The 25,541-nt window shown below is 38.7% G+C and overlaps 1 protein-coding gene across 4 annotated transcripts in view; it reads right to left on the reverse strand.

The window, feature by feature from the left end:
- The window catches only part of meox2a (mesenchyme homeobox 2a), a 41,482-nt gene that overhangs the window by 8,598 nt on the left and 7,343 nt on the right, over nucleotides 1-25,541 (reverse strand). For 2 of the 4 annotated variants that reach the window (XM_077526339.1, XM_077526337.1), the window contains 4 exons: nucleotides 25,305-25,464; nucleotides 13,928-14,094; nucleotides 7,941-8,047; nucleotides 5,012-6,096 (listed from right to left, as the gene is read on the reverse strand). In XM_077526339.1, coding sequence (XP_077382465.1) covers nucleotides 5,012-5,567 — 556 coding nt within the window. In that variant the 5' untranslated portion in view covers nucleotides 5,568-6,096; nucleotides 7,941-8,047; nucleotides 13,928-14,094; nucleotides 25,305-25,464. Of the gene's footprint in view, nucleotides 1-5,011; nucleotides 6,097-7,940; nucleotides 8,048-13,927; nucleotides 14,199-18,725; nucleotides 19,220-25,304; nucleotides 25,465-25,541 lie in introns of those variants that run through there. The other 2 variants (XM_077526340.1, XM_077526341.1) reach the window with 2 other exon arrangements.

Raw genomic sequence — 25,541 nt, forward strand, 5'->3', positions numbered from 1 at the left:
TGCTTGTGTGCCTTTTTCTGTAAATACTTGGGAAAGTTTTTGCCAGCTTGTGCTTTGCAAAGGTACATTAGTCAAATGTGAATCATGGAGGGCCTGAAGAGCTAGCCCGTGGGTTAGCATCCCGGGCTCTTAGCCTGCTGGTTAGCTGGTTAGTTCCAAGTTTCTTGTGTGACAAAAAAATACTATAGCTATACTACAATTGTATGAACAATGAATGAATGCTAACGTAACGGCAACAGCGCTACTGTATCACCCTCAAATATTTGTTTACAGCACCTCATGGATGGAAATAACATTATACATTATACTACATTTCAATGCACACAACGACAGCATAATGATTTTAAAAATGGTTGGTCCTGCCAGAAATTGTGAATGGTATTTTTCTACATTACACCACATTTTATTATATTTGATATTATATATTTATATTATATACATTATATTATATTTTCCGTTAATTGTTTTTCCTGTATAAAATATTTTTGTTTTTTGTTTTCTTAAATAAATGGCGATAAGATCAGATAAAATTGCAATTATTTCCTGTATTTTAAAGAAAAATACTATAATAAGATATATCGTTATCGTGATATAAAGTTACCTATTTCAAGATAGGAAATTGTGTCTACAGCAAGGTTATTTTTGTTAACTAAAACTAACGTAAAAACTAAAACTAAAAAACAATTTCGTTTACAAAATAAAATAAAATAACGAAAAATGCCTTTTAAAAAATGAAAACTAACTGAAATTACGGGTACATTTTATGTTTACAAAACTAACTATAACTATAACTATAGCAAAAATGTCCTTCGTGTTAGTCTTTGGTAATTAATTCAATGCATGAGCCTTTGGGAATGTTTTTAAATGTGTTTTTAAGTAGATTTTTTTTTTTTTTTAGATTAACCGCCAGAATAACGACGTTTGAAAGTGTGTCATACGGAAGTGATGTCATCTAGCAGCAGCCAATAGAAAAGCACCTTCAGATGACGTCGCTCCAATGGTGTCTTTTAAATATTGTTCACAAGTAATACACATTTAATAAAAATAAATAAATAAATAAATAAATAAATAAATAAATACATAAATAAAAAAATAAAAAAATAAAAAAATAAAAAAATAAATAAATAAATTTAAAAAAAACTAAAGCTAATACTGAAACTAACTAAAACTAAACTAAAACAAAGCATTTATTAAATAACTAAAACTAATGAAAATTAACAGAACCACCCTAAAAACGAATTAAAACTAACTAATTAAAACTAAAATGAAAAATTCCAAAACTATAATGACTCTGAAGTGGTAGGGAAAACAAGGTTTTAATGAGGACATTGCAATCTGTCATGCAACACGTGCTAACGCGGCAGGCCAAAGTGTAAACGGGCCCCGAGAGCTGGGAGCCAGATTCCCCAACGGTGCTAAGCCCAATGTCTTCACCTCGGGGACCCCCGGAAAGAGGAGCTCCCTCTCTAACGACCACTTTATGTTTTCCAAATCGGGCTTCTCACTCTCGCTCTCTCTCTTCTGGTGGTAAACACTGCATGAACGTGCAATAAAGTCAATAGTTCAAAAAGAACTTTTTAACACAGCAATTACAGCAACTTGCAACCCTTTATAACAAAAGAGGAACAATACGAGGGAAAACACCCAGACACTCGAGTTCTTTTTCGAAGAACGGAAAAAAGCTTTCCTCAAGTGATATCATATTAGACAGAAGGCCCATCCAAAATGTTTTCCGAAAGCTTTTTCAGGATGAAAAACAAAATAGTGGAGCATAAGTTCTTTTCCACTTGGGAAATTACACAAATGGAATTCATCCCTCTCACCATTTAACCATTCATGTTTTAAGCCTTTCGAACAGTCATACACATTTTGTTTGACGTTGCTAATATGTTACACTTCTGTAGTGGCATTCGAGTTATTATTACATCAAAAATATTAATATTATATTGTTACTATATATTTAATATTATGAGTTCATTTTTAATCAACAATAGCCAATGGGGCACATGTATTCAAGTTACTAATGTATGCTGTGGTGAGATAATACAAATACAAAAAAAATCTAATAATAATCCAAGATACGACTCTCACCTTTTTGTTTCTTTTGCCCCCAGTCTCTTTTTTTTAAAGTTTTTTTTTTATTGTTGGTTTTTGGTGGTTCCAGATGGTGAAACCAGAGCTGGCTTCTATCTGATATTTGGACAGCTGATTGAGTCAGCAGGCTACGTGCTAATCAGTGTGCTAACTGGAGTTATGGGGGGGGGGGGGGGGGGGGGTGATTTTAGCAGGGTGGGGTCAAAGTTCAGCTTGCAAATCATTTAAGGAAATAGGAGGTGCGTATGTGTGTGTGCTGATTGTCTAATATTTTGAAAATGTGGATGTGAGGTGGTGAGAAGCGCTGTCGTCTGTTTATTTTGTTAGCCTTACATTAGAGTAGCAATACATACAGTTGCTTTTCCTCGATAAGCCATCCTTGTTAATGTTTTTCCAGGAGAGAAAAAAATTGTTAAGGGCTAAAATGTGCGTGTGTTTTTCACAAAGTTAAACATTTGTAGTGATGAAATGTAATTTTTAACAAAAAAAAAGTCACTTAACTTCTCCTTGATAAGCTACCCTTATGTAACAAATAAATAATGTATGAAGCTAAAATAGCTAAAAAAAAAAATTGTGAGGATACATTTATAAAATTTAGATATATATTAGTTGCTTTCCTTGATAAGCCATACTTGTTATTGTGCATCTTTTGGAAAAACCTGACGTTGCAAGTGAGACTTTTCAGTTTTGTTTATATGTCACAATCAACACGAGTTTCCTTTTCCTCGATAAGCCACCCTTGGTATTGAGACATTCCCTTAAAAAAAAATGTGTAAGCCTAAGGCTGTAAGGTGTGACTTTTTCCCCAAACAATGTAAATTAACCTAAAAAAAAAAAAAAAAAAATTAGCCTTTTTCCTTAATAAGCCACCCTTGTCATTGTATCTTTTCTGGGAAAATGTAACAACAAAAGCCAACTTGCAATGTGAATTTGCAAGTGAGACAATTCAATTTATTTCATTGGCCTTATGTTGGAGTCACAACATATGTAAATCCCATTTTCCTTGATTAGCCATGCTTGTCATTGCTTCTTTTGCGGAAAACTCTCACTTTTAACAACAACAGCAATGCTACCTAGCAATAAATTAACCCTTTCTGCTGACGGTTGTGGTTTAGGTGATGAAAACAAACAAAAACAAATGGCCTGTGTAAACAGAGGAGGCCTTTAAAGGGGCAGCGTGGCGAAAAGCGGCACGGCGAGATCACATTGCCGGCGAGGACGCCAGTGAGGCGACGGCGTTGGTGATGGATGGCGGCGATGAGGGCAGGTGGGAAAAGATCCCGCGGGTCAACGGGGACGCCTGCAAACGCCTGCAAGACCAAAATGTGCGTGCGTGCGTAGATCATGCACCGTCATGCGTTTTTATATGGAACCTCATGCTCAGCCCATTTGAGGGGTCACAAGTGTCCCGATACGTCTTCGCTGAAACGGGAAGATAAATACAGCTGACTGCTCACTGGAATCGAGGGCACATTTTTACAAGGTTTGTGTGTTCCAATATGGAAAATTAGAGAAATGTCTCATTTTGGGTGTTTTTGTTAATCAATGTTGATGAAGGCTTTTTTTTTTTTTTATTGTTATTTAAATAAGTTGTTTTGATGCAAATTCAAAAATAATATTAACAATATTAATATTGCAGTAGTTACAATTAGTTAGGCCACATGCTAGTGAGTAATTTATGTTGCATTTGTTACTTGTGTAAGATTATAAAAGACAAAATTATTCAAATCCAAACATTGAGTGAGTCCTCCCTTTCCTCGATCAGACATTTTCTGTTTGTTATTTACAAAAAATAAAAAATAAAAAAATCTAAAACGTATATTCATATATCTATAAAATTAAGGTCTAAGTTCTAACAAAACGTTTATATTTGTCCTGATGTTTTTTTTCCCCCAGAAAACAAAACAAAACAAAAAAATAGGTGTTTCTCCAAAATAAAAAATAAAATAAAATATAAATAAATAAATAAAGCAATACCTGAGGAATTCCTTTGGATTAAAGGTGTAACATTTTCAACAAACATTAAAAAAATAAAAATAAAAAAATAAATAAAAAGATTGGCCATTCAGTTATTGTGCTTTTACCAGAATATCTAAAAAAATAATAATAATTTAAAAAAAATTTAAAAAAAGGTGTGATTTATTTTTTACAGAAGCAAATATTTACACATACCTATATACATTTAATTATTAAATTAAGGGAAGCACAGGTAATTTTCCTGGATAAGCCGTCATTATGTCTTACTTTGATTTTTATTTTAATTACAAAATAAAATACATACATAAAATGTCATTTTTACTGTTTACTTAAAAAGAAGTTGCTTCACCGCTATAAGCCATCCTTGTGGGGGGGTTTTTTCCTGGAAGAATGAGAACTAACAAGTTTGATGTTTCAGTTTTAAGCCTTACAAGGCCCTTTTTCCTCAATTAGTCATCCTTGCTATATGTCTTTCCTTTCTGTCTGTTATTTTTGGAAAAACAAAAACCTGCCAATATTCTATTTCTTGCTTATTTGCTCATTTTGAAGAAAATCTGTACCAAAATGCTAACTTTTGAATTTGTTTTTTTAACCACATTTCTTCTTCACATGAAATGAAGAATGTAGACTCTGCATACTGAAATATATAATTGGAGTTATTTTCTTATGACATATGATTTCCAAAATAAAGTTAAAAGTAATATATAACAGTTGTGTCTTTTTATATTTTTAATAATATATTGAGATGATCACACATTTATTTATGTCATTTTATGATTTTATGAGTGAAATAACTATGCTATGGCCTGTGATGAGACATGACACTTGTGGAAATGTCAATTTTACATTAAATGATGTATATATTAAAAAATAAAAATAAAAAAATAAAATAAAAAATACATCACATACAAAGAATTGCATTGAATATTAATATTTGTACCTGAGCTGTCACTTTTCCTCTTTCCATTCCTCTTTTCCGCCTCTGCCGGCGACAGCGTGGGCCTGCCAAATTCCGAGGCGGCCCCGCTGGGGGCGCTGCCGCCGCCCAGGCCGGGCGTGCTGGCGCCCATGGCGGGCCCGCCGGAGTGGGCCAAGTCCTGGGCCGCGGGCCCCCCGTCGTGGGACAGGCGGGAGTGCGGGTGGCAAAGGTTGACCCTCGCGCCCCCACCCCCGGGCGACATCTGCGGGATGTGCCAGGCGGCGCCCGCGTGGTGCTGACTGTGCGGCGCCGGGTGGTGCCCGCGGTGGTGGTGGTGCAGGTGTTGCTGCGGGTGGTGATGCGGGTGGTACAGGCCGTCGTCGGGCGCGTAGCTGGAGATGACGCACGCGGACGGCGAGGACGTTGAGGACGAGGGCGACGAGGAGGCCAGGTCGGGGTAGGAGACGTGGTCCGAGCGTCCGTGCAGGGCGAGCGGGGACGGGGCGAAGGCGGCCGGGTGCAGACCCTGGGCCGGGGCGTGGGGGCTCCGCAGGCAGCCGAAAAGTGTGTGATCCATGGCAAAAAAAAAAAGCTCCTAAAGCAACCGGCAAGACATATCCGAGAGCTCCCGAACGAGGAGAGGGGCGGCGTCCTTTCCCGGGGTAATCCGCGTGGTCTCCGGGCCGGAGCGGGAGAAACCGAGGCGAGGCAAGCCTCTCGGGTGTCAGGGGGAAGCGTGGAGGCTGTGGAGGAGGTCCCGGGGAAGTCAGGGAGCCTGGCGAGGGGCTGTTATAAATAGGGTGTAACGTGAGAGGGAGGCTGGCTCACCGAGGGACGGCGTGCATGCGAAAAGGAACGCCGCCATAAATCTGCCGGGAGCCTCAAGGAAACGGAGGACGTTTTTAGGGAGCGAGGGCCCTCGTCAAGCTGCCCGCGTTGCTTCATGGTTGTTACTCCAAAGGCCAAATAAATCAAAGAAGTCAACACCTTTTGCAGGTGTGAAGAGCCAGGTGAAAATGGACACTTTCAAATCCAGCTCATCAACATGAAATTTGGTAGGCTCGTCTGTCATGCGTTGGCCCACAAAAAGTCTCAAGAAGCCATGCCTGAAAATGCACAGGAAGTCGTTCATTTTGATTCGAGACAGCCATTTTAGCATCATATTGGTTCATTTCCAGGGAGCCGCTGAAGGTTTTGAAAATTTAGCCTTTGTAGCCAGTTTTAGCGCCGTTAAACTTGCTACACAGTAAATTCTGTAGAGTAAATATGACTCTATGTAGAGTGGGACCAAATAGACTCCATTTAGAGTAATGTTTCCACTTGGAAGAAAGTAAAATAAAGAATTTGAAAACAAAGTAAAAGTCACTCAAGGGTTGAGGAACAAACTCACAACCTTCAGGTTGAGAAACTGCCAATCTACTCCTGCTGTGTATTGGTTGGTTGGGTTTATTGAACATACAAACATAAACACATCACAAGTATAAAATACAAGTTGAAGTTAAAAAAAGGAGAAAAGAAGAAAATTGTCAATAGTATCATAATTTAAATGTTCAAAAAGGAGTACGAAGAAGGACAAAAACGTTTCTAGTCTTACTCCCTAATACTTCTATCATAACAATATACTGATAAGTTGTTCTTACTAACATAACAATTAAACAATAGAAAATAAACAAAACGTTTATCTGAAGTATGTCCTTGTGCATTAGCCTACATATACGCAAAGAAGAGAGAGAGCGAAAGTAAAGGCCTACATATACAATCGTTCCTCAACCCTTGAGTGATTTTTGTTTTTTCAATTCTTTATTTTACTCTCTTCCAAGTGTAACTATTACTCGAAAACTGAGTCTAGTTGTTCCCACTCTAAATAGAGTCAAATTCACTCGACAGAATTTAATGTGTAGGCTTTGCCTGTTTGCCTTAAATTAAAAAAAAAAAAAAAAAAAAAAAGTCGTAAGAAGCCAGCCATTTTGGTTTGAAGCAACCATTTTAGGATCTTGTTGGTCCAAGGATCCTGTGGCTATCTTGAAAACTCAGGCCCTGAAGCCCGTTTCATTTAGCAGCATGAAATTTAGTAGGCCTGTTTATAATGCTGAAACTCACAAAAAAAAAAAAAGTCTCAAGAGTCCAGCCTGAAAATGCACAGGAAGTCAGGCATTTTGATCACTTTCCATGGATCCTTCCTGTTTTGAAAACTTTGCCCATGTAGCCTGTTTTATTTAGCAATGTGAAACTTGCTAGACTCGTGTATTGTGACTAGACACACACACACACACACAAAAAAAAGTCTTAAAAAGTTTTATCAGAATATGTAGTCATTATGGTTTGAAGCAGCCATTTTGCAAATTTTGGTGAAAATTCAGCCCCTGAAGCCTGTTTCATTTAGCGACATGAAATTTGGTAGACCTGTCGATCATGAATAGACCCACAAAAAAAAAAGTCTCATGAAGCCATATGTGAAAATGTACAGGTCAGCCATTTTGGTATGAAGCAGACATTTTACACTAACTTTGGCCAATTTTAGAGGTCCTTCAAAGATGAACTTGTCTAAGAGATTTTGTCTAATTGCTACCAAATTGTAATCAGGTATATTAGGACACATATATCCTTTGAATATTGAGACAATTTAGCCCTGAAGCCAGTTTCACTTAGCAGCATACAATTTAGTAGGCTTCTCTATTATGAGTAGACCAACCAAAAAAGACTCATAAGCCATACCTGAAAACATGCAAGGAGGTCAGCAATTTTGGTTTGAAGCAGGTATTTTGTGAAAAGTTTGACCGTTTCCATGTGCCTTTCAAAAATAAACTTGCACTTGAGATTTTGTCCAGCTGCTCCCAAATTCGAAACCACATAAACTAGACAAGACGAATGACGCTAAATGACAAAAATATTGACTTTTGGCATTGGCATGTGGGCTGGTGCAGTATGGGGGGGGGGGACGAGGCGTCACCTGTGACGGAAGATGGTCATTGCCGTCATTCTGGTGGCTTCCTCTGGGGCACCCTTCACACGAGTGGGCTCCAACTTCCTGTTGGGCAAACGCCAACCAAGACATCTCTGTTGACAAACACAGGAAAAGTTTTATTCCATCAAAAAAATGTAGGAAAGCGCATGTTCAATCTAATAAGAATAAATGACCAAAATGTACAAAGATAATAATGCTCAGTCAGTGTTTAAACATATTAATGTATGTTTATTTGTGCAGTTGCTATGCATTACAATGTTTTGGTTCGCTTATTTAGCAACATGAGGGTCAAAATATTAGAAACAGTTGAGTTACTCCAACCATAATAATAAACATACAATTGTGAAATAGAATAGCTCAACTTGTCATCATTATATTTGTAAATGCCAAACTAATGTGAAGTTTTGAGTTCTTTTGGTCGTCACGGTGACTGCAAATGTCTGCACACTCCGGGCTGGACAGAAGTGGGGGGGGGGGGGGGGTGGGGGGGGGGGGGGGGCAAGCGGGTGGGCCACGCCGGGAGGAAATTAATTCCTCTTTGAGAGAGAAAATGACTTTAGCAGAAGGCCACGGCTGGAACTCTGCCATCGTCCTAGACGGAAGATGAAGAAGAAGAAGGCGCCTCAGGTGGCGCCTTTTTAGTGTATTGCTAAAAACTTTCCTTACATTCCCTATGCACTTTTTCCTTGTAAAATGTTATTTTTCTTTTCAAATTAAAACTTATCTACTTTATAATTTTTTTCAAGAATATATTTTTTTTAAATAGTTACAAAAATGTAAACTTTTTATCATTATTTTATTTTTTTTACCATTATCATTTAAAATGTTTTTTTTTCCTGTGAAATTAAAACCAATCACCTTTACAGTTTTTTTCAAGAATATTTTTTAAACATGTACTAAAATGTTAACTTTATATCAGTTAATTTTTCCCATCAACATTTCAAATTGTCATGACTGTGTGATGCAAGGGTTGTGTTTGGGTCATGCAAGGGTTATGTTTGGGTCATGACCGTGTGGTCAAGCGTCTGTTTTGAACTGATGTAACCAGCATCTAGTTTTAACTGGTAAGACACGGTGTGATGTCAGGAGCTATGTGATGTCATGAATCTTTAATCTCTTTATCTGGTCAACGGCCAATCAGGGATCCAAATCCAGAACCTAACAAAAATTGTTTTTTCTTGTGAAATTAAAACCAATCACCTTTATACTTTTTTCAAGAATAATTTTTAAAAATTCACTAAAATGTAAACTTTATATCTGCTATTTTTTTCCATTAACAAGAATTTTTTCATGTAAAACAAAAAAAAAATCCATGTAAAATAATGTTTTTTATTAAAACTTTTCACTACATTTTCAACTTTTCCCCTACATAAAGATTTTCTTATACATTAAAATTTATTTCACTAACATATATACTTTGTTACAAGCTAAATTCACTAAAACATTCATACTTCTTTATCAGGAAATTCACTCAGCAACATACCCGTTAATAAAAACTCAAATAAAATTCCACTAGAGTGTAAACTTTTCTCTTTTTTTCTGATAACATTATACTTGTGGGAGTGAGTGTCAAACTCCTGCAGTGTTTGTCTAACAAATGGAGGCTATTAGCAGGTTAGCGAGTGCTGCGCACTGGAGCAGGTTTAACACACACACGCACACGTGTTTCCAATGGTACCACTGGTGGCCTGTGGCGAGGTCCATTCAGTTTGAACCCCATTTTGTTCTCCTTCTGAGCTCCTGCTGTGTGAATTTATCATGTGTGTCAGCTCAGCTCCATGTTTGGCTTTATTTTTCAAAAACAGTGAAACTGCGCTATATGACTATTATTCGTCTATATTGCGAAATGCAAAGCAGATAGAATACTTGAGTTGGCATGTGAGTGTTGTATGTTCTGTTTGTATGTGTTGCTACTCTGAAAAAAAAACAAAAAAACAAAACATGGAATCTCTATTCCATGTATTTTTTCACGTGAGGCTCTAGAGCCCCCACGTAGTCACTGTATGCATACTGTGAATAATCTGGGTATAGACACGGTGTTTGATCATAATTTGTTGGTCTTTGAACACACTTGCACCTATTCAGTGATGTCATGCTCTATTAAAAAGGACTCTGGCTGCGTCCTGGCATGATTTTTTTTTCCTCCACCCGCCTCACGTCTCAAGGCGTCATGCAGACGTTTGGTGTGATGCTGTGCAGAGGGCCTCGCCGCACCTCAAACAACCCCGGGGTCACCGCACTAAAACCTCCATTTAAATCCGGACTAGCCCGCGACCGCCAAAACCACAAGGGAACGGGCGCCCGGGACTCCGCGGGTACCGGGGGCCGCCGGTTTACCGCCAGTCGCACACACGTGTCGCCGAGCCCGTTTCCGGCCAGACGAAATTTGTCCACGCCTTTCCGAGCTCGCGCCAGGTGGGGAAACACTTCACACGTCCCAATATGGATGAAGTGAACCAGGACAGCTTTCATGTGGCCGAGCGGACCCACCCGTCAGCGCCACACATCCTTTTGGGGTCACTTTCGTCGCCGTAATGCTTCAGTACAGTGTGCCGTGTCCCTCCGGAGGTCCACTAAGCTAAACCATTCGGGGGAGTGAAGTCACCGTTTTAGGGTTTAACGGCTTCATTTACTTTTTTAAGGTTCCTCTGCTTTGTGGAAGGTTCCAAAATAGCTGCTAATATGCCCATGCAAGGACTGTTCTAAAACCTTAAAAATCTTCATGCCACTCAATTTTTTCCACCATGACCTCCAGTCACTTAGTCAGTTATTAACTTGTACTCATTGTTAACCAACAAACCACCAACAGGCCCAACTAAACACCAAACTAACAAATTATCTAACAGTTTAACCAGCAACCACAAGAATAATAATCTTGTTGTTTGAGTTTTGGCTTAATCCCTTTAAGTCTAGCGAAGAAAATAACTTACAATTTACTAACTAACCAATAAACAAATTAGTCAACCAAAAAAACAACCAAAATGACTAACTAAACAATCCACAGTACAGCTAAGATACTAACGGACCAACAAATCACTTGAATAACTTACTAACAACCTAACCAGTAAACCTACTAATTAATTAATGAGCTAAGTGACTAAGTAACTTAGCAAATGACAACCAATAACTGGCTAACAAAGTATCCTACAAGCAGTTTAACCCACAACCACCCAACTAACAAGTTATCCTACTAGCAGTTTAACTCACAACCACCCAACTAACTAGCAAATTATCCTACTAGCAGTTTAACCCTCAACCACCCAACTAACTACTAGCTGACCAACTAATTAGCCAGCACTAAACTAACTAATCAACAGTTTTGCCAAAAAAAACACTAACTAACTAACTAACTAACTAACTAACTAACTAACTAACAGTTAAGCATGTGACCACTCAAAACCCAATTACCAACAGAACAGCCTACTAACTAACTGACTGACTAACCAACCAACCATCTATTCAACTAAGCAATTAATCACCCAACAAACCACCCAAATAACAAACTGTCTGATTGGCTGACCAGGAAATAAACGTACCAATGAACCAACAAACTAAACATTAACTAACTAACTAACTAACTAACTAACTAACTAACTAACAGTTAAGCATGCGACCACCCAAATCCCAATTACCAACCAAACAGCCTACTAACTGACAGTCTAACCAACCTACCAACTAGCCAACTAAGCAATTAATCAGCCAACAAACCACCCAAATTACAAACTGTCTGATTGGCTGACCAGTAAATAAACTTACCAGTGAAGTAACTAACTAACTAACTAACTGGTGTCAAGTTGATGTCCACAGGTGGTTTGACTTAAGGTCAGAGCCACTACTTCATCCGCTCTTGTGGTAGCTGGTCTGCCTCTGATAAAGCTAGATATACTTTGCATGCTTATCACGCTTATTAGCAGATTAACTGTGATGACATCATCGTCGCACACGCCGTCTAGACAAATAACCACAAGCACCTGGATTGAGGAATTTGACGCCCATTTCACCTCATCTCGTGCCAATCCCGTGTTCTTTTTCTGATTTTCCAATGTCCACAAAACAGCTGCTTCTTTTTGTGGAGTGGGTTGAGTTCACTGCCACCATTGAGTGCTCGTATCACACATTTTTGCTCGCAAGTCAAAAAAAAAAAAAAAAAAGACATCAGCCTCCAAAAACCGCTCGGGTGATTTGTATCTCAAGACAAGCACTGTACAATAAACTATATAGACTCATGACCAGTTTTTTTCTTTACATTCTCTTTTATCATAGCTTTATATAATGCAGAGCTATCTTTAATTTTTAAAAACATAACCAAATTAATTAGTTCCAAATCACATGTCAAAATACTCGACTGTGGAACAGAAAAGGGAACTTGTCCAAACTACTGCCACAAAGTTGGAAGCACACAATTGCCTACTGCAGCCATTGATTGATTAATTGATTGATTGATCTGTCAATGCATGGCCATAAAGTCCATTTTTAAAGCAATGTACCGTTTCCCTTGCCAAGCATCCATATTTCTTCCAGGCCCGCTCCGCTAGTCAGCCCCGTTTGCGATGCACAAATGTTTGCTTGACATTTATCCGCCTGCAAATAAACAGCACCACACCCCAGTGGGCCGGGGGTTCAAGGGTTATTGTTGCTTGGTGTCACTCAGATTTAGCTCGCGGACGCCCCCCACCCCCGACTGCATATTTTTTACAGCCTCCCCCTCTCAAGGGACAGCTTCTTGCTCCGCTGTCTCCTGTCGTTCCCAAGCATTTCCCCCTCCCTGATCGGGCTGCGATCCAGAACAATCCCACGTCGTTGCCCAATTAGGAGAGTCTTTAAAAAAAAAAAAAGAGAGAGACTGGTTTATAGCTGTGTGGACATGACGCATGGCAGGACAATGGGAGGATATAAACGCATAAAAACCTGCAGTCGTCATGACAACAGGGGTTAAATAGGGCAGCTAACAGTATACTTTGAAGTGCAAGTGACCCCAAAGTTTAACAATTTACAGCAAAAATTGGACGACATTCATCAGGATTTAGCATGACGTAAACATTTTTTATTTATCATATTTTTTTTTTTTTTTTTTTTTTTTTTTTTATCCTGCGATTGGCTGGCAACAATTCCAAAGCGGTCAAGAAAATGGATGGATGGATGGATTTCTATTTATATAAGAAAGGTAATGTGGTGACCACCACTATTATTATTATTATTATTATTATTATTATTATCATTATTATTATTATTTACTGCAATTGGCTGGAAACCAGTTCAGGGTGTACCCCGCCTACTCACCGAAGCCAGCTGGGATAGGCTCCAGCACCCCCGCGACGGTTGTGTGGAGTAAGCGGCTAAGAAAATGGATGGATATTATTATTATTATTATTATTATTATTATTATTATTATTATTATTATTATTATTATTATTATTATTATTATTATTATTATTATTATTACAAATAACTGAATATAAAAGCACCTGCTGTGTGACGATCAGATTTTATGGAGCTGTTTTGCAAGAAAGAAAAGGCAAAAATTTGTGTCTCGAGATGTGCAAAAGATTTGCAGCTGTACTCGCAGCAAACGTTGGCTTTACAAGGCATCAACTCAGGGGGTGAATACTTTTGCACATCCTACTTTTTTTTTTTTTAACACGATTATGTCCCACATTGTTGATTCATAACAAAAAAACAAATTATATTTTTGTTTAAAGCCTGAAATGTGGCAAAAGGTCAACAAGTTCAAGGGGGCTAATACTTTTGCAAGGCATCGTACATTGCAGTTTTGTAAAGCACTGATATTTGTATGATTGCGACATGATAGTGGTGACATTGAAGAGGCGGAAAGCCTCGCGACCAAACGCACAAGGATTTCTATGGCCTGTGTCACCACATCTGCGGAAGTCGTACTCTCAACTCGCCCGCTGTCGCCGCGGCAACCGTGCTGCAAAAAAAAAACGGGTATGTAGGGAGGGTCTGTTTGTTACCGTGGAAGAGGAGGCGGTTTGGACGGGATGGGCCACGTTCAGTTCCAGGGCTTTCCAGAACCTCCCGGGGGCTTCATTAAAACAAAAGGAGGAGGGGGGAGGCGGGCGGGTGGGTGGTGGGACTTCCTGTTGGAAACGATGGACGCCGACAGTGACCCAGAAGGAACCTGTGTGGGCAGAAAGCTGCAGTCATGCTTTGGGGGGAGAAGCATCCAGGCGGCCATTACTTATTCTACATCGGTGGTTTGCTAACTTTTTACATCAAGTACCACTTCAAAAAGTACTTAGCTCTCAAAGTACCACCATCATGACTAACATTAAAATAAAGTACCGTAGTATGGATTTCATCCAAAACGACACAGAGGTTTTATTACTAAACAATTATATTTCATTATTGTAAGCCACTATTACGTCATACACAATTTGAACACTACCCTTAAGTATAGGAAATGTAAAAGTACTGTAAATAAGGGTCAAACAGAAATAAAAGTTTTAAAACACATCCCTCTTAAAGATTCTATCTAAATAAAAGAAAATTCATTACAACTTAACTGTACTTAGGCAGTGATTCTTTCGCAAACCACTAGAGGCAATACGAAACTTTTGAGAATCATGTGACATGTTTCAGACCCACCTACAATATGAAAAAAAATAATTAAAAATCCACCAAATCATTTTATCCCCACAAACGCTCTTAGCACATTTCAACTTAGTAAAACACACTTAAGCTTATTAAAAGACACTTTTTAATAGCATTCCTTAGAGCATTTCTTGCTATGGGAGACAATCGTATGACATCACTTAGAAAAAGGAAAAGAAGACTGTCTTGCTCGCACTGTTGTTCTAAAACAACAAAATGTTCAACCAAACCGTATTCACAAGTCTGCTCGACATAATGCTAAATGTAATAAAGGCGCTAATAGAAATTAGCATAGCTGCTACGGTAATTATAAACCTTCAAAAAACTGCTACTTAATCATACATACAAGCATAGAATATAACAACATAGAATTAAACATTTAATAGTTCAACACCAAAATATTTTAACCTGTCCATATTCTTTAAGTCTCCTAGCTTAATGCTAACACATGACTGGAAACGTCAAATTTCATTTTTTGAGGCTTGTTTTGGTATCAAGAGAAACAAACAAATCTACCACACAGTGTCGATAAAGCGCTATATAAAAAGCAGTCCAGTTCTGTAGTGCCAACCACCTCACGTTTAATCTTTGCTCATATTTGTCTCCAATTGACGTGACATGAAGTCTTCATAAACAGTCTGCTTGAAAGCCGTAACGTTGTAAACAAGGTTTAGCTTTGGACAATAGTACCACTTCATTCCCACCACTTCATTCCCACCACTTCATTCCCTTAACTTCGTTCCCACTCCTTCCCGTCTCACACGACTTTTTACTGTCTGAGCTACGGCCCATCTGTAATTAAAAAAATAAATAAATAAAAAAGTGCAGCATAACAAGAAAAACGGTGTTGTCCCCCTTTTCATTGTCGTAAATTCTCTCCACGTACAAACAACAGCGACATACAGTATATTTTCCAATTTATTTGTTGGTAAAAATGGAGGGGAAAAAAAAAAAAAGAGTAAGGAAGCGGCACCTGGAGCTTGACAGGCGCATTAGTGATGTTCATCATACAGCAGGAAACAATAGAGATTCCTCAACCCCGGGTGGGAAAGATCCCACACACTTTTCCATAAGAACAGCAAGTGGACGTCTCAATTTGTCTCAGTCTACCATGTCCTCTGACAAAAATGACAAGGAACCAGACAGAAAATGACACAAGTGGGAGTAGGAGAATTTTGGAATTATCGAGAAAACATCTGCATTTTTTTTTGTTGTTGTTGTTGCTCATTTGGAAGACGGAAGTGAACCCCCACTAAATCACAGTTCATCGATAACACCCCCGCTATGTCGCACATTTCAAATTCACTGTTCAATTTTTTTTTTTTTTGCTTTGATTTTATACGATAGTCGCCCATTTATTGACAGCAAGAGAGTGAGGCACTAAGGAATATTTAAAAAATAAAAATAAAAATAAAAAATAAAAATAATAATAATAATAATAATAAAAGTGCCTTTCAATAAATAGAAATGTGTTTAGTGTGGGTGTGTGAGCTTTAAAATATTAAAAATAAGTTTTTGTGACCTCTACATTGCAGATTTTCAACTTTCGCAAGGAATTGACAAGCAATCCTATGGAAAAAGACAAGTGGGAGAATTTTGGAATTCTCTGGCAATCATCTGCATTTTTTCAGGAGTGTAAAATCCCCTACTGTTGCTCAAACACACTACTGGGAAATGGAAGTCCAAAGAAAAAAAAAATCATAGTGGGAGATGTTGGCTTCATTAGCTGCAATCATCTTGCGCTGAATAAATAAATACCACTTTGTGACTCGAATATCGTGTTGCTAATTGGCTTCACATTTGCACGCTTTGTACAGGTTAGAAGTTATACACATACGGACACACGCACGCACACACACGCAGCTGCTGTTTATTTTGTATTGTCCTTCAACCAAAAGCCTTTTTGGGAAATTGGCCCTAAAGTCTTCCATAGCTGAAAGTTGCACATTTAAATGTGTTAATAGTACAGACTTGTAAACCACATGACATCAGACTTAAATCAAAATATGTATTTGTTTTTTGTTTTGTTTTTTTAACTTAACTGTAATATTATACTTCTTTTTTATTCTGATCGTTTTTTTTTCTCTACATTTCACATTTCTGTTTAAGTATAGGTTTTAGCGATAGACCGATTATCGGCCGGGCCGATTATCGGCGCCGATATTTGGCATTTTTATTTATGGACCTATTTTAAATTTCCACTTTATAAAAAATAGGAAGGCCCTACACTTTTTAATTAAAGAAGAAAGAAAGAAAGAAAGAAAGAAAGAAAGAAAGAAAGAAAGAAAGAAAGAAAGAAAGAAAGAAAGAAAGAAAGAAAGAAAGAAAGAATGAAAGAAAGAAATCATGTTGACATTTTATGAAAAAAATATTTACAGTAGAAATCTTTAGGGATCTATTTACTTGCTTTTTAATTTGTCTTTTATTTATTTATTTATTTATTTATTTATTTATTTATTTATTTATTTATTTATTTATTTTAATTTAGCCCAACATATGCTAATGAGCCTGGAAGCTGCCAAGAATTTTTGTTGCATTTTTTTTTTATTTGTCAATATAGTGTTTTTTTTATTTTATTTTATTTTATTCTACTCCAAATGAATATCGGCTTGAAATATCGGTTATTGGCCTCCTTGACGACTAATAATCTGTATCAGTATTGGCCTTGAAAAAAAACATCGGTCTATCACTAATAGGTTTGCCTAAATAAGACACTAAATCAGTGAAGAAAATATTTAGAGCCCCCAACCACTTCTCTGCGACTATAAATAGTATCATTTGTCCATAAAATTATCAAAACACTTCCATAGAAGACATTGCGCACCCTCTGCCAACGAATGACATTGCCACCTACTGTAGTGAATGTGCAATTACACTTTATTCTGAAACAACAAAACCATGTTTACTGTCTTAATTAACCATTTTATTATTGTTTAATATCAATGATTTTATAAGCTTTTAAAATATATGAATTGACCTTGACTCACACCTTCCACTACTATACTCATTACAATCATTTTGGTTGTAAATCTTGGGAGTTTCAATGAATTATGTTCCTGTCAAACTGCAGTTGCTTATTCTTTTTTCATTTTTTTATTTTATTTTTTTTTTTTGTTGGTTACATTATTTTTGTACAGTAAATTGTAATATTTTACCTTATACAGTATTTCATAAAGAATTGCAATGGTTACTATTAATTTTCAAAATTCTTATCATTAAAATAAATATAGGTTGTGTATGTTGATCCCAGATTTCTACACAATAGGTTAAGTAGGGAACAATAATGTGAATGTTAGCTAAGTAACTTTATGTAACACAACAATGACTTTCACTTTTTTTCTGATATTGAACTTTATTACCTTTCCTGGGATTGACGAAAATGCTAACTTCCTTAGCATGAGCTAGTGTGGGGTCACCTCAGGAGAAAGTTTTTGGGAAGCAATCCAAGTCTAGAATTGAGTTAAATTCCAAATACACGGGGGGAAAAAATGTCATATGTGAATAAACAAATGCTTCTACTGTGCTAAAAAGTTTTTTTGGGGGGGTAATTTCCAAGACATAGAATCAACGCTCTTTGACCATCTATCAGTGATAATTGCTCTATTTTCTCTGCTAATGAAGTGTTACACAAGCAGGATGTGTTTATCCTCCGTATCCTGATTACAATCGCCTAATAATCACACGCCTGCACACAAAAAGAACAACACACACAAATAATGTGCACGCCGACAGACCCACACCAGCAACAAACCCGCAACTCGCACACGCACGCGTACAGGATACAAAAGTATACTGAGGGATTGTCGGCCGTCTGGCGCGAAGCATCGAAAGTGATCAGAGCAACAAAAGGTTGCGAGCGTAAATAAGTCGTAAATCTTTGCCACATCAGCGTAACGGTTCCCTGTAAACACAGCCGCTGATGGAAAAATGGAGCGCATTCCTGTTGCTCTCCACAAGAAAGAAAGAAGCTCAGTTGAGGAAGGAAAAAGCCCTCTCAGGGGTTTAAAAAAAAAGAAAGAAAAAAAGTAACCCGCCTTTTTTTTTGGCTGCTTTCTCCACCACATCTGCTGCCTTTTTCGCTATCCAGTGAAAGGAAGAAAATTGAGAATTGGTGAATGTAATAGGTATTGATAGTAGATTAAATGGATAGAACTGCACCTTTTTTATGTCCTGGTAGAATATCCGTTCACTTTCAATGAAAATGGTTATTCGTAAAAAGAAGAGGATCCAATCTGTTTATTTCCCCTTTCAGCTGAAAGTTACTGTCAATTAGCTAAACATAAATTTAAGAGAATTATATTGTATTTAAAACAACCACAGATAGCCTCCGCTACGTTAATGCTAACATACAACAGGAAACGCCAGAGGCACCCGGGCTAACAATTAGCATCTATGTGGCGATGTTGTTTCCTTTTAAGAAATGGGCATTTGAATACAACAGGTGCAGAGGACCGTCGCCATGGGCGGGCCTTGGGGGTCCGTGTCCGCCCTGTCAGTCAGCCGTGCCCGCCCTGTCAGTCAGCCGTGCCCGCCCTAGCAAGATGACTCACCAACTATTCGTCCTATCAGTCACGTAAACTTGCGCCTTCTGTTTCAAGTAAAGCATGGCGTGCCAGCCAACCACATACCTCCTTTCAAGTTTGGCTGTGATTGACAACTAAGCGAGCCAATGACAATCAGGATCAGGAGGGATGGGGTGGGGTGGGGAGAGACGCGCGCTCTGCAGACGTGCCTTAGCCAAATCTACTTCCGGGTAGATAGTGCGCATTTGCCGGCTGGCGCTGGGACAAAGACTGAGCAGTGAGCAAGTCGTGCCGCTTTAATGGAAGCCACCAAATGCCAAACCTCGATCCAGGATGATACAGTTGACATCAATGGGAATCCTGAGTCCACTGGTTACGTTTACAAGTGAGTGTCAAACTTCTATTTTAATTAGTCAAGCCACACAGCACGGATGAATTGTAGCAAAACACAGTATGCTGTTAACAGACCCAAGCAGTCACACATACACAACAACAACTAAGGAGCATAAAATTATTTATTACTAAAGCAGTTGCAGTACAATGTGAGTTGAATTCTCTTTTTTTATTGCCAAGTTTGTTCATGTTGATGACTGTCACTAAGTTCTAATTAAAAAAACAGCACTTTACACATCCTTTTGGATTGATATTCTGCTTAGTTTTTCACTGAGCCCATATGTTGTTTCTGTATATCATCGACATAACTCAACCTTATTTCTAAATCACTTTAAAACAGCCATTGCTGCATACAAAGTGCTGTGCATGGAATAGAAATTAGTCTTTTCGTAGACACAAGTGAAATAAAATAACACAAAATAAAATTAGAGTAAATATAAGTAGATAAGTATACACGCAAATAAAATACTAAAAAAAAAAAAAAAATCTGTACAAGTATAGAAATAAAACAACACAAAATACAGAAGGCACCATAAAAAAAGTAAAATGATGTGAAGTCTCATGCTGAGTCAAAGATCAAAGAATAGAGATGTCTGGCAAAAATGAAAGGAAATTTTCTCCATATCGTACAGCCCTAACCCAACACGCAAATGAAGGCAACTGCTCGCCAATGACACGACGAGGAGAGGTAGGACTCAGACGCAGGATAAAGGTAGGCCACAAAGGCAACAGGTTTATTTCCGGCCAACAGCTGTCTACTCTCAACTTGAGAGGAGAAAGGGGAATCAAAAAGTGGAGAACTAAAAACGCTCCACTGGGGAGGAAAAAACAGGCAAAAGGTACAGGGGACAACAAAAGGCGCTCCGCTAGGGAGGAAACAAGGCTCAAGGCACAAGGGGTAACTAAGGGCGCTCCGCTGTGGAGGATAAGGCACAAAAACAAGGCAAAACAACAAGGCAACAGGAACAAGGACTCGAGGACTCGAGGACTGTGGGACGCTTCCATGCACTGACTGTGACACTTCGGCACTGAGGGGAAAGTGCAGGTGGCTTTTATTGTCTTGGTTGATTGGTGGCAGGTGGACATGATCATGGGCGGGGACCGGTAATTAGTGAACTGCAGGAAGGGCAAGTGACCTGGGGTGAGAAGGGAATCAGAAATTCAAAATAAAACAGGAAACATGACTATGAAAATAAAAGCATGGCCTGTCACGCCGGTGGCGGCGTGACAGCCAATTCCAGATCGAAGGGGCTGGGTCACAGAGTCATTCATTCGGACATAGTTGTTTACAGAAGTGAAGAGTGGATTTGTTTCAAATGAACTTTTGAGTTGAATAAATGCAAAATCAACTACAAATGTTTTTTTCAGTTTGTCTTTTAGATTTCAGAACGAACTGCCGCTTTTAAGTGACAGAAAATATTTCTGAACACTTTTGCAGTTGTCACAATGCCGCTGTTCAACCTGATGAACATTAGATTTAGGTTGATAAAGTGTGCCCCCCCAAAAAAAGGTAATGCCCCCACTACAATTTCTTTCTGGTGACGGGTCTGAGGTGCAGTAAAACATTCAGACAGATAATATACTCATAGTCGTATCTTTTTTATCCTCTGCGGAGAACACCTAGCATTACTGCCGCACAGAGAAGCTGACTCATTGTCATTAGTATAATACTGTACATTATTATTACATAATATCATTTTTGCATCAGAGTGACTGTTAGCCTCATTGAAGGCAAGAAATCAGGTGTCATATGGGTTATCATAGCAGGTTACATCATAATTCTGTGAGAATCACATAAATTTATAAACAGGTCTTGCATTTCAATGTGACATGCAATTATCAATTATCTTTTTGTAAAAAACTTGTTGACACGGACCTTTCTTTGAATCATCTTCAGAAGTTTACCATCCTGTTTCCTCGAGATTCATTCTCAAGATGGCCGAAGCAGGCAAGCTATTCCTCCCCTAAAATGGCTTCTTAGAAGGGCACTGGATGCCATTTTAGGGTGCCGTTACATGCCCTTTCATCTGACCATTACCATGGATTTTAAACATATAAGGACCAAAACATGCCGTGTGAAAATTAAACTGCACTAAAAAAAATAGCCACCAGAGGGTGCCAGAACTGCACAAATGAAAATCAACCTCACTTTTTAACAGATGTGCTGCTTTTAATATTGTGACATGACGACGACGATATATTGTGGCAGTTTTAATATTGCAATATCACGATATTGCCGTTATTGTTTTATCCCTACCATTAACGAAGTGCGAGTGGGTGAATTTTTCAGCCAGCTTTTAGTTAAGTTCCAGGCCGTGAAATCCTGTGAATGCCTGTCACACTGTGCAGTGTGAATCTGACTAACGGACACTTGTGCATGTTTCTGGTGCAAGAGATGGAATTTGTTGTTGACAGAAAATTAATATTACAAAACACTTCTGTAGTGGCGGTTTCTGGCCCCGCGCTGACGCCGACTCAGGAGTCAAGCCTGGCAAGAGAGTTTGATTCGACTGCCAGCATCCACCTTTCATCCGTAGAAAACCATGAAAGAAATGAGGAACACCTTCAGAATGTGAGTGTAAACATAGTCTTAGAGATTCAGTGGTATTTTTCTGTATACAGTACGTGTAGCGACTACAGAGCCGCTAATACGCATTTTATTTGTTTGTGCGAGAGTTCACGCTGTCGCGCTGTAAACCTGACGGCCAATTTACTGGTCAGCATCAGGCCTGTTGAGTACAAGCTGGGATTTGTGGGAGGGGGTGGCTAAGGGTTTGAAAAGTGATACGCTGCCTTGTAAACGTTCCAACATGGACGCTTGCGAGGAGGCCAAACTGAACTTTAGGCACCTATCGGTGTGCTCGTGTGTGTGTGCGTGACATCTAAGGCGGGGTCAAGTGAGGAGCAATAACCTGGCTCACTTCTATGGCTCAAATTAGCAGAGCTTTTTTAACGGGTCGGGTGGTGGTTGCCTCCCACGCCGCCGTCTCCCCGAGAAAGAGCCTCATTATCGGGTTCGCACAGACGACCACGCCTCCATCTGAAGAATGGGAATCGTAAAACTTCTCCATGACATAAAACAAAGCAAAGGCTTTGACGTTTGGGTTTTTTTTTTCCCCCAAAAAGGGAACCAGCTCTGAGTTTATCCTCATCTTCGTGCGCCAGCTCGTTGGATTTACTGTAGTTGCGTTCCTCCGCACCAGGACATAAATCATCTCGCTTTCTATGTGGTAGCAAAGTAAAAATACTTGGTACTTTACGTGAGTATTTATTTTTCTGACTTTTACTGCTTAAATTTGAAAACAGACATCAGTACTTTCTACTCCTTACTTTGTGAAAATAAGCTTGTTAGTATTTTTAATCTACATGGGTTGAGAGAGATACGATACCCTTGCATGTGGGCAAGGAGAGACATTTTCTGCCATGTCCCTGAAAGGGATACTTGACTCATTGAACAATTTTCAGCAGTAAAAGGTAATATTTTGTCTATAATTAATGTGGCAACTTCATTATATTTCATGTACAATTGGTACCTTTAAAAAGTAATTTTTCGACTTGCTGTCAACTGATGATGACATCACCTGTACTATGGAAGTAGGTATCGACCAATCATAGCTCAGTTTACTGACCAAACCCAGAAAAGAGGTGAGCCATGATTGGCCGTTACCTACTTCCTGAGCACAAGTGATGTCATCATCAGTCGACAGCAAAAAGAAAAATTACTTTTTAAAGGTATTAATTGTACATGAAAAATAACGAAGTTATCAAATTCTTTCTGGATAAAAAATTAACTTTTCACTCAAAATTGTTCAATGAGTCAAGTATCCCTTTAAAGGCACACATACAACACACAAATACTACCGACCAGTTTATTTTTTATATTCTCTTATAGTCTTTACTTTTTACTTGTACTTAAGTACAGAAGCTGAATCGGTACTTCTACTTTTTTATCTATACTTAAACTCATAGTACTGTACTTTTGCCACCTCTATTTGTACGGTTTGTGGTCGTCTGCAGCACAGAGAGCCGCTGGCTCCCCCTTCGGAAGAATTAGCCGCTCAGACATTACCACATTGGATTTTTTTGCAAACACCACAAGCCCCATTGGGCCTTTTTTTTTCCCTCCACTCTCTAATTAGATTAACTGGGTCCCCAATCTGGCAACCCGGGGCTTCCAATCCGGCGGCCCGTGCCACCGACGGCTCGTCCCGGTCCAAGCGGGAGGAAATGACCTAAATGTGGGTCTACACCCATTGCCCAGCTGGGTAATGAAGACATGACGGATGTGGGGGGAAGCGGGGGGGGGTTGTGGCCCAACCGAGGGCCTGTGGTCGGGGAGGACATTTTAGGAGGGAAGTTGGATGCACAGGCCAACATAATGGCTACAAAACAACCAATGAGGAGCAGTCACTGAAGTACCGACCTACATTTACAAACTACAATAAAATGGTATCCATTTCTTCCCAACAGTCTATTCTTTTTATTTTTCATCATTGGTCTTGTCTGCACTGCTTCCAGTGGATGGTATATTTCTTGTCCAGTCAGATTTCAGCCTCTATGTGTTGCCATATCAATCTTATCTGCCCAGTTCCCTCATAGTTAGGAGTAACGATGATGAGTTCTAGTGTGGTTATAGTAGGGGAGACCGGGGTTAGTTGTATCACGGGTAAGTTGTCACATTGCAATTTTCTTCTCCACCAGTGGGCGCAACGAAAAAGTGGAATACTAGTTTTCTTCGTATAAATGGTCAGGAGTTGTGTACTATCTGACAAGAGAATAACACATTTGTGAGGTGAAATGAGTGTCATTTATCTGTTTTGCACAACCCGAAGTAAATGTTTTCACCTTCGCATATTTTGAAACAGGCGTCGTACATAGACACATTCTAGCAGCAAATCATGTGGACTTGTTAGACGAGAGATTCAGGCAGCTTGTCATGCCTCAGCCACTGCTCTGTTTTAAGCTAACTTTGAACTTGAGCACGTTTTAGCCAACATGGTCGTTAGGAGCAACTTGTCTCAGTCAATTGGGGGTTTGTTGTCACATATGTAAAGAATGGGCAAATGAAAAATGCACCTCTGGCAACTCTGTTTACGTATGCCAGAATTTTTCTTCACATGATGAGTCTGAAGAATGAGTAATTTAGTTTGATAGATTTGGTTTCATTGATAAAAATGTATTTTCCAGTTGTTGGAACGACAGAATGACCACGTGTCAGGACTGGTTTAAGTTTCATAATGAACCATCCATCCATTAATTGAAATGCTTTAATTTCTTATTTAAATTTATTATCAAATTTCCAGTTTAACACTTGAGGCTGAGAGCTATGACCTACATGCCAGTAGTTCCTCAAGACTTGAATTTATTTCAGAATATTTTATGTTAAAGTTTGCTCAATGACTATAGTAAATTGTCAAGATCAATGATAAACAATTTCTCTGGCTGTAAAAGCAAACAAACAAAACAAAACAGGAGAACAAGGATAATTTTGTCAACGTGACATCTTACCCCATATAGTGTGACAACTTACCCCTTGGTGGGGCAACATGTCACATGTTCACTCTCTCTATTTGATGGCTTATAACTTTGCACCGACACAAAGTACCAAAATGACATGAATACGAAAAATATACCCAAGACTTTGGCCTTTCATCTGGTATACGTTTTGTTTATATATGATGTATTGATTCCAAGAAATATATAAAAGTATACAAAGTGATACAACTAGCCCCGGTCTCCCTATAAGGTAGTTTTCAGTCACAAATTGCCGTGTAATGTACATTACCCTAAACTACAGCTGAGTGAATAGACTACAACTTACCAGACTTCCCTGAGCCCGGCCTGCAGAGAGCCTGGTAAAAGCGGAAAGGAAGCGGAGCACGTTCATGGGAAAGATCATCCAGGACGGGTCTCTACGGTGTTGTTATTACGCTGACTTGGGAGAGACACTTTGGCCTTGATTTGGTGCGCTAAAACTCCATCTGATAATCAAACATGGGAAACAATAACATAAACAAAACTTAGGTTCATGTTTTGTAAGAAATTAAATTAAGCGAGG

Source organism: Festucalex cinctus, chromosome 7 (assembly GCF_051991245.1).
Source record: "Festucalex cinctus isolate MCC-2025b chromosome 7, RoL_Fcin_1.0, whole genome shotgun sequence".
Classification (NCBI taxonomy): domain Eukaryota; kingdom Metazoa; phylum Chordata; class Actinopteri; order Syngnathiformes; family Syngnathidae; genus Festucalex; species Festucalex cinctus.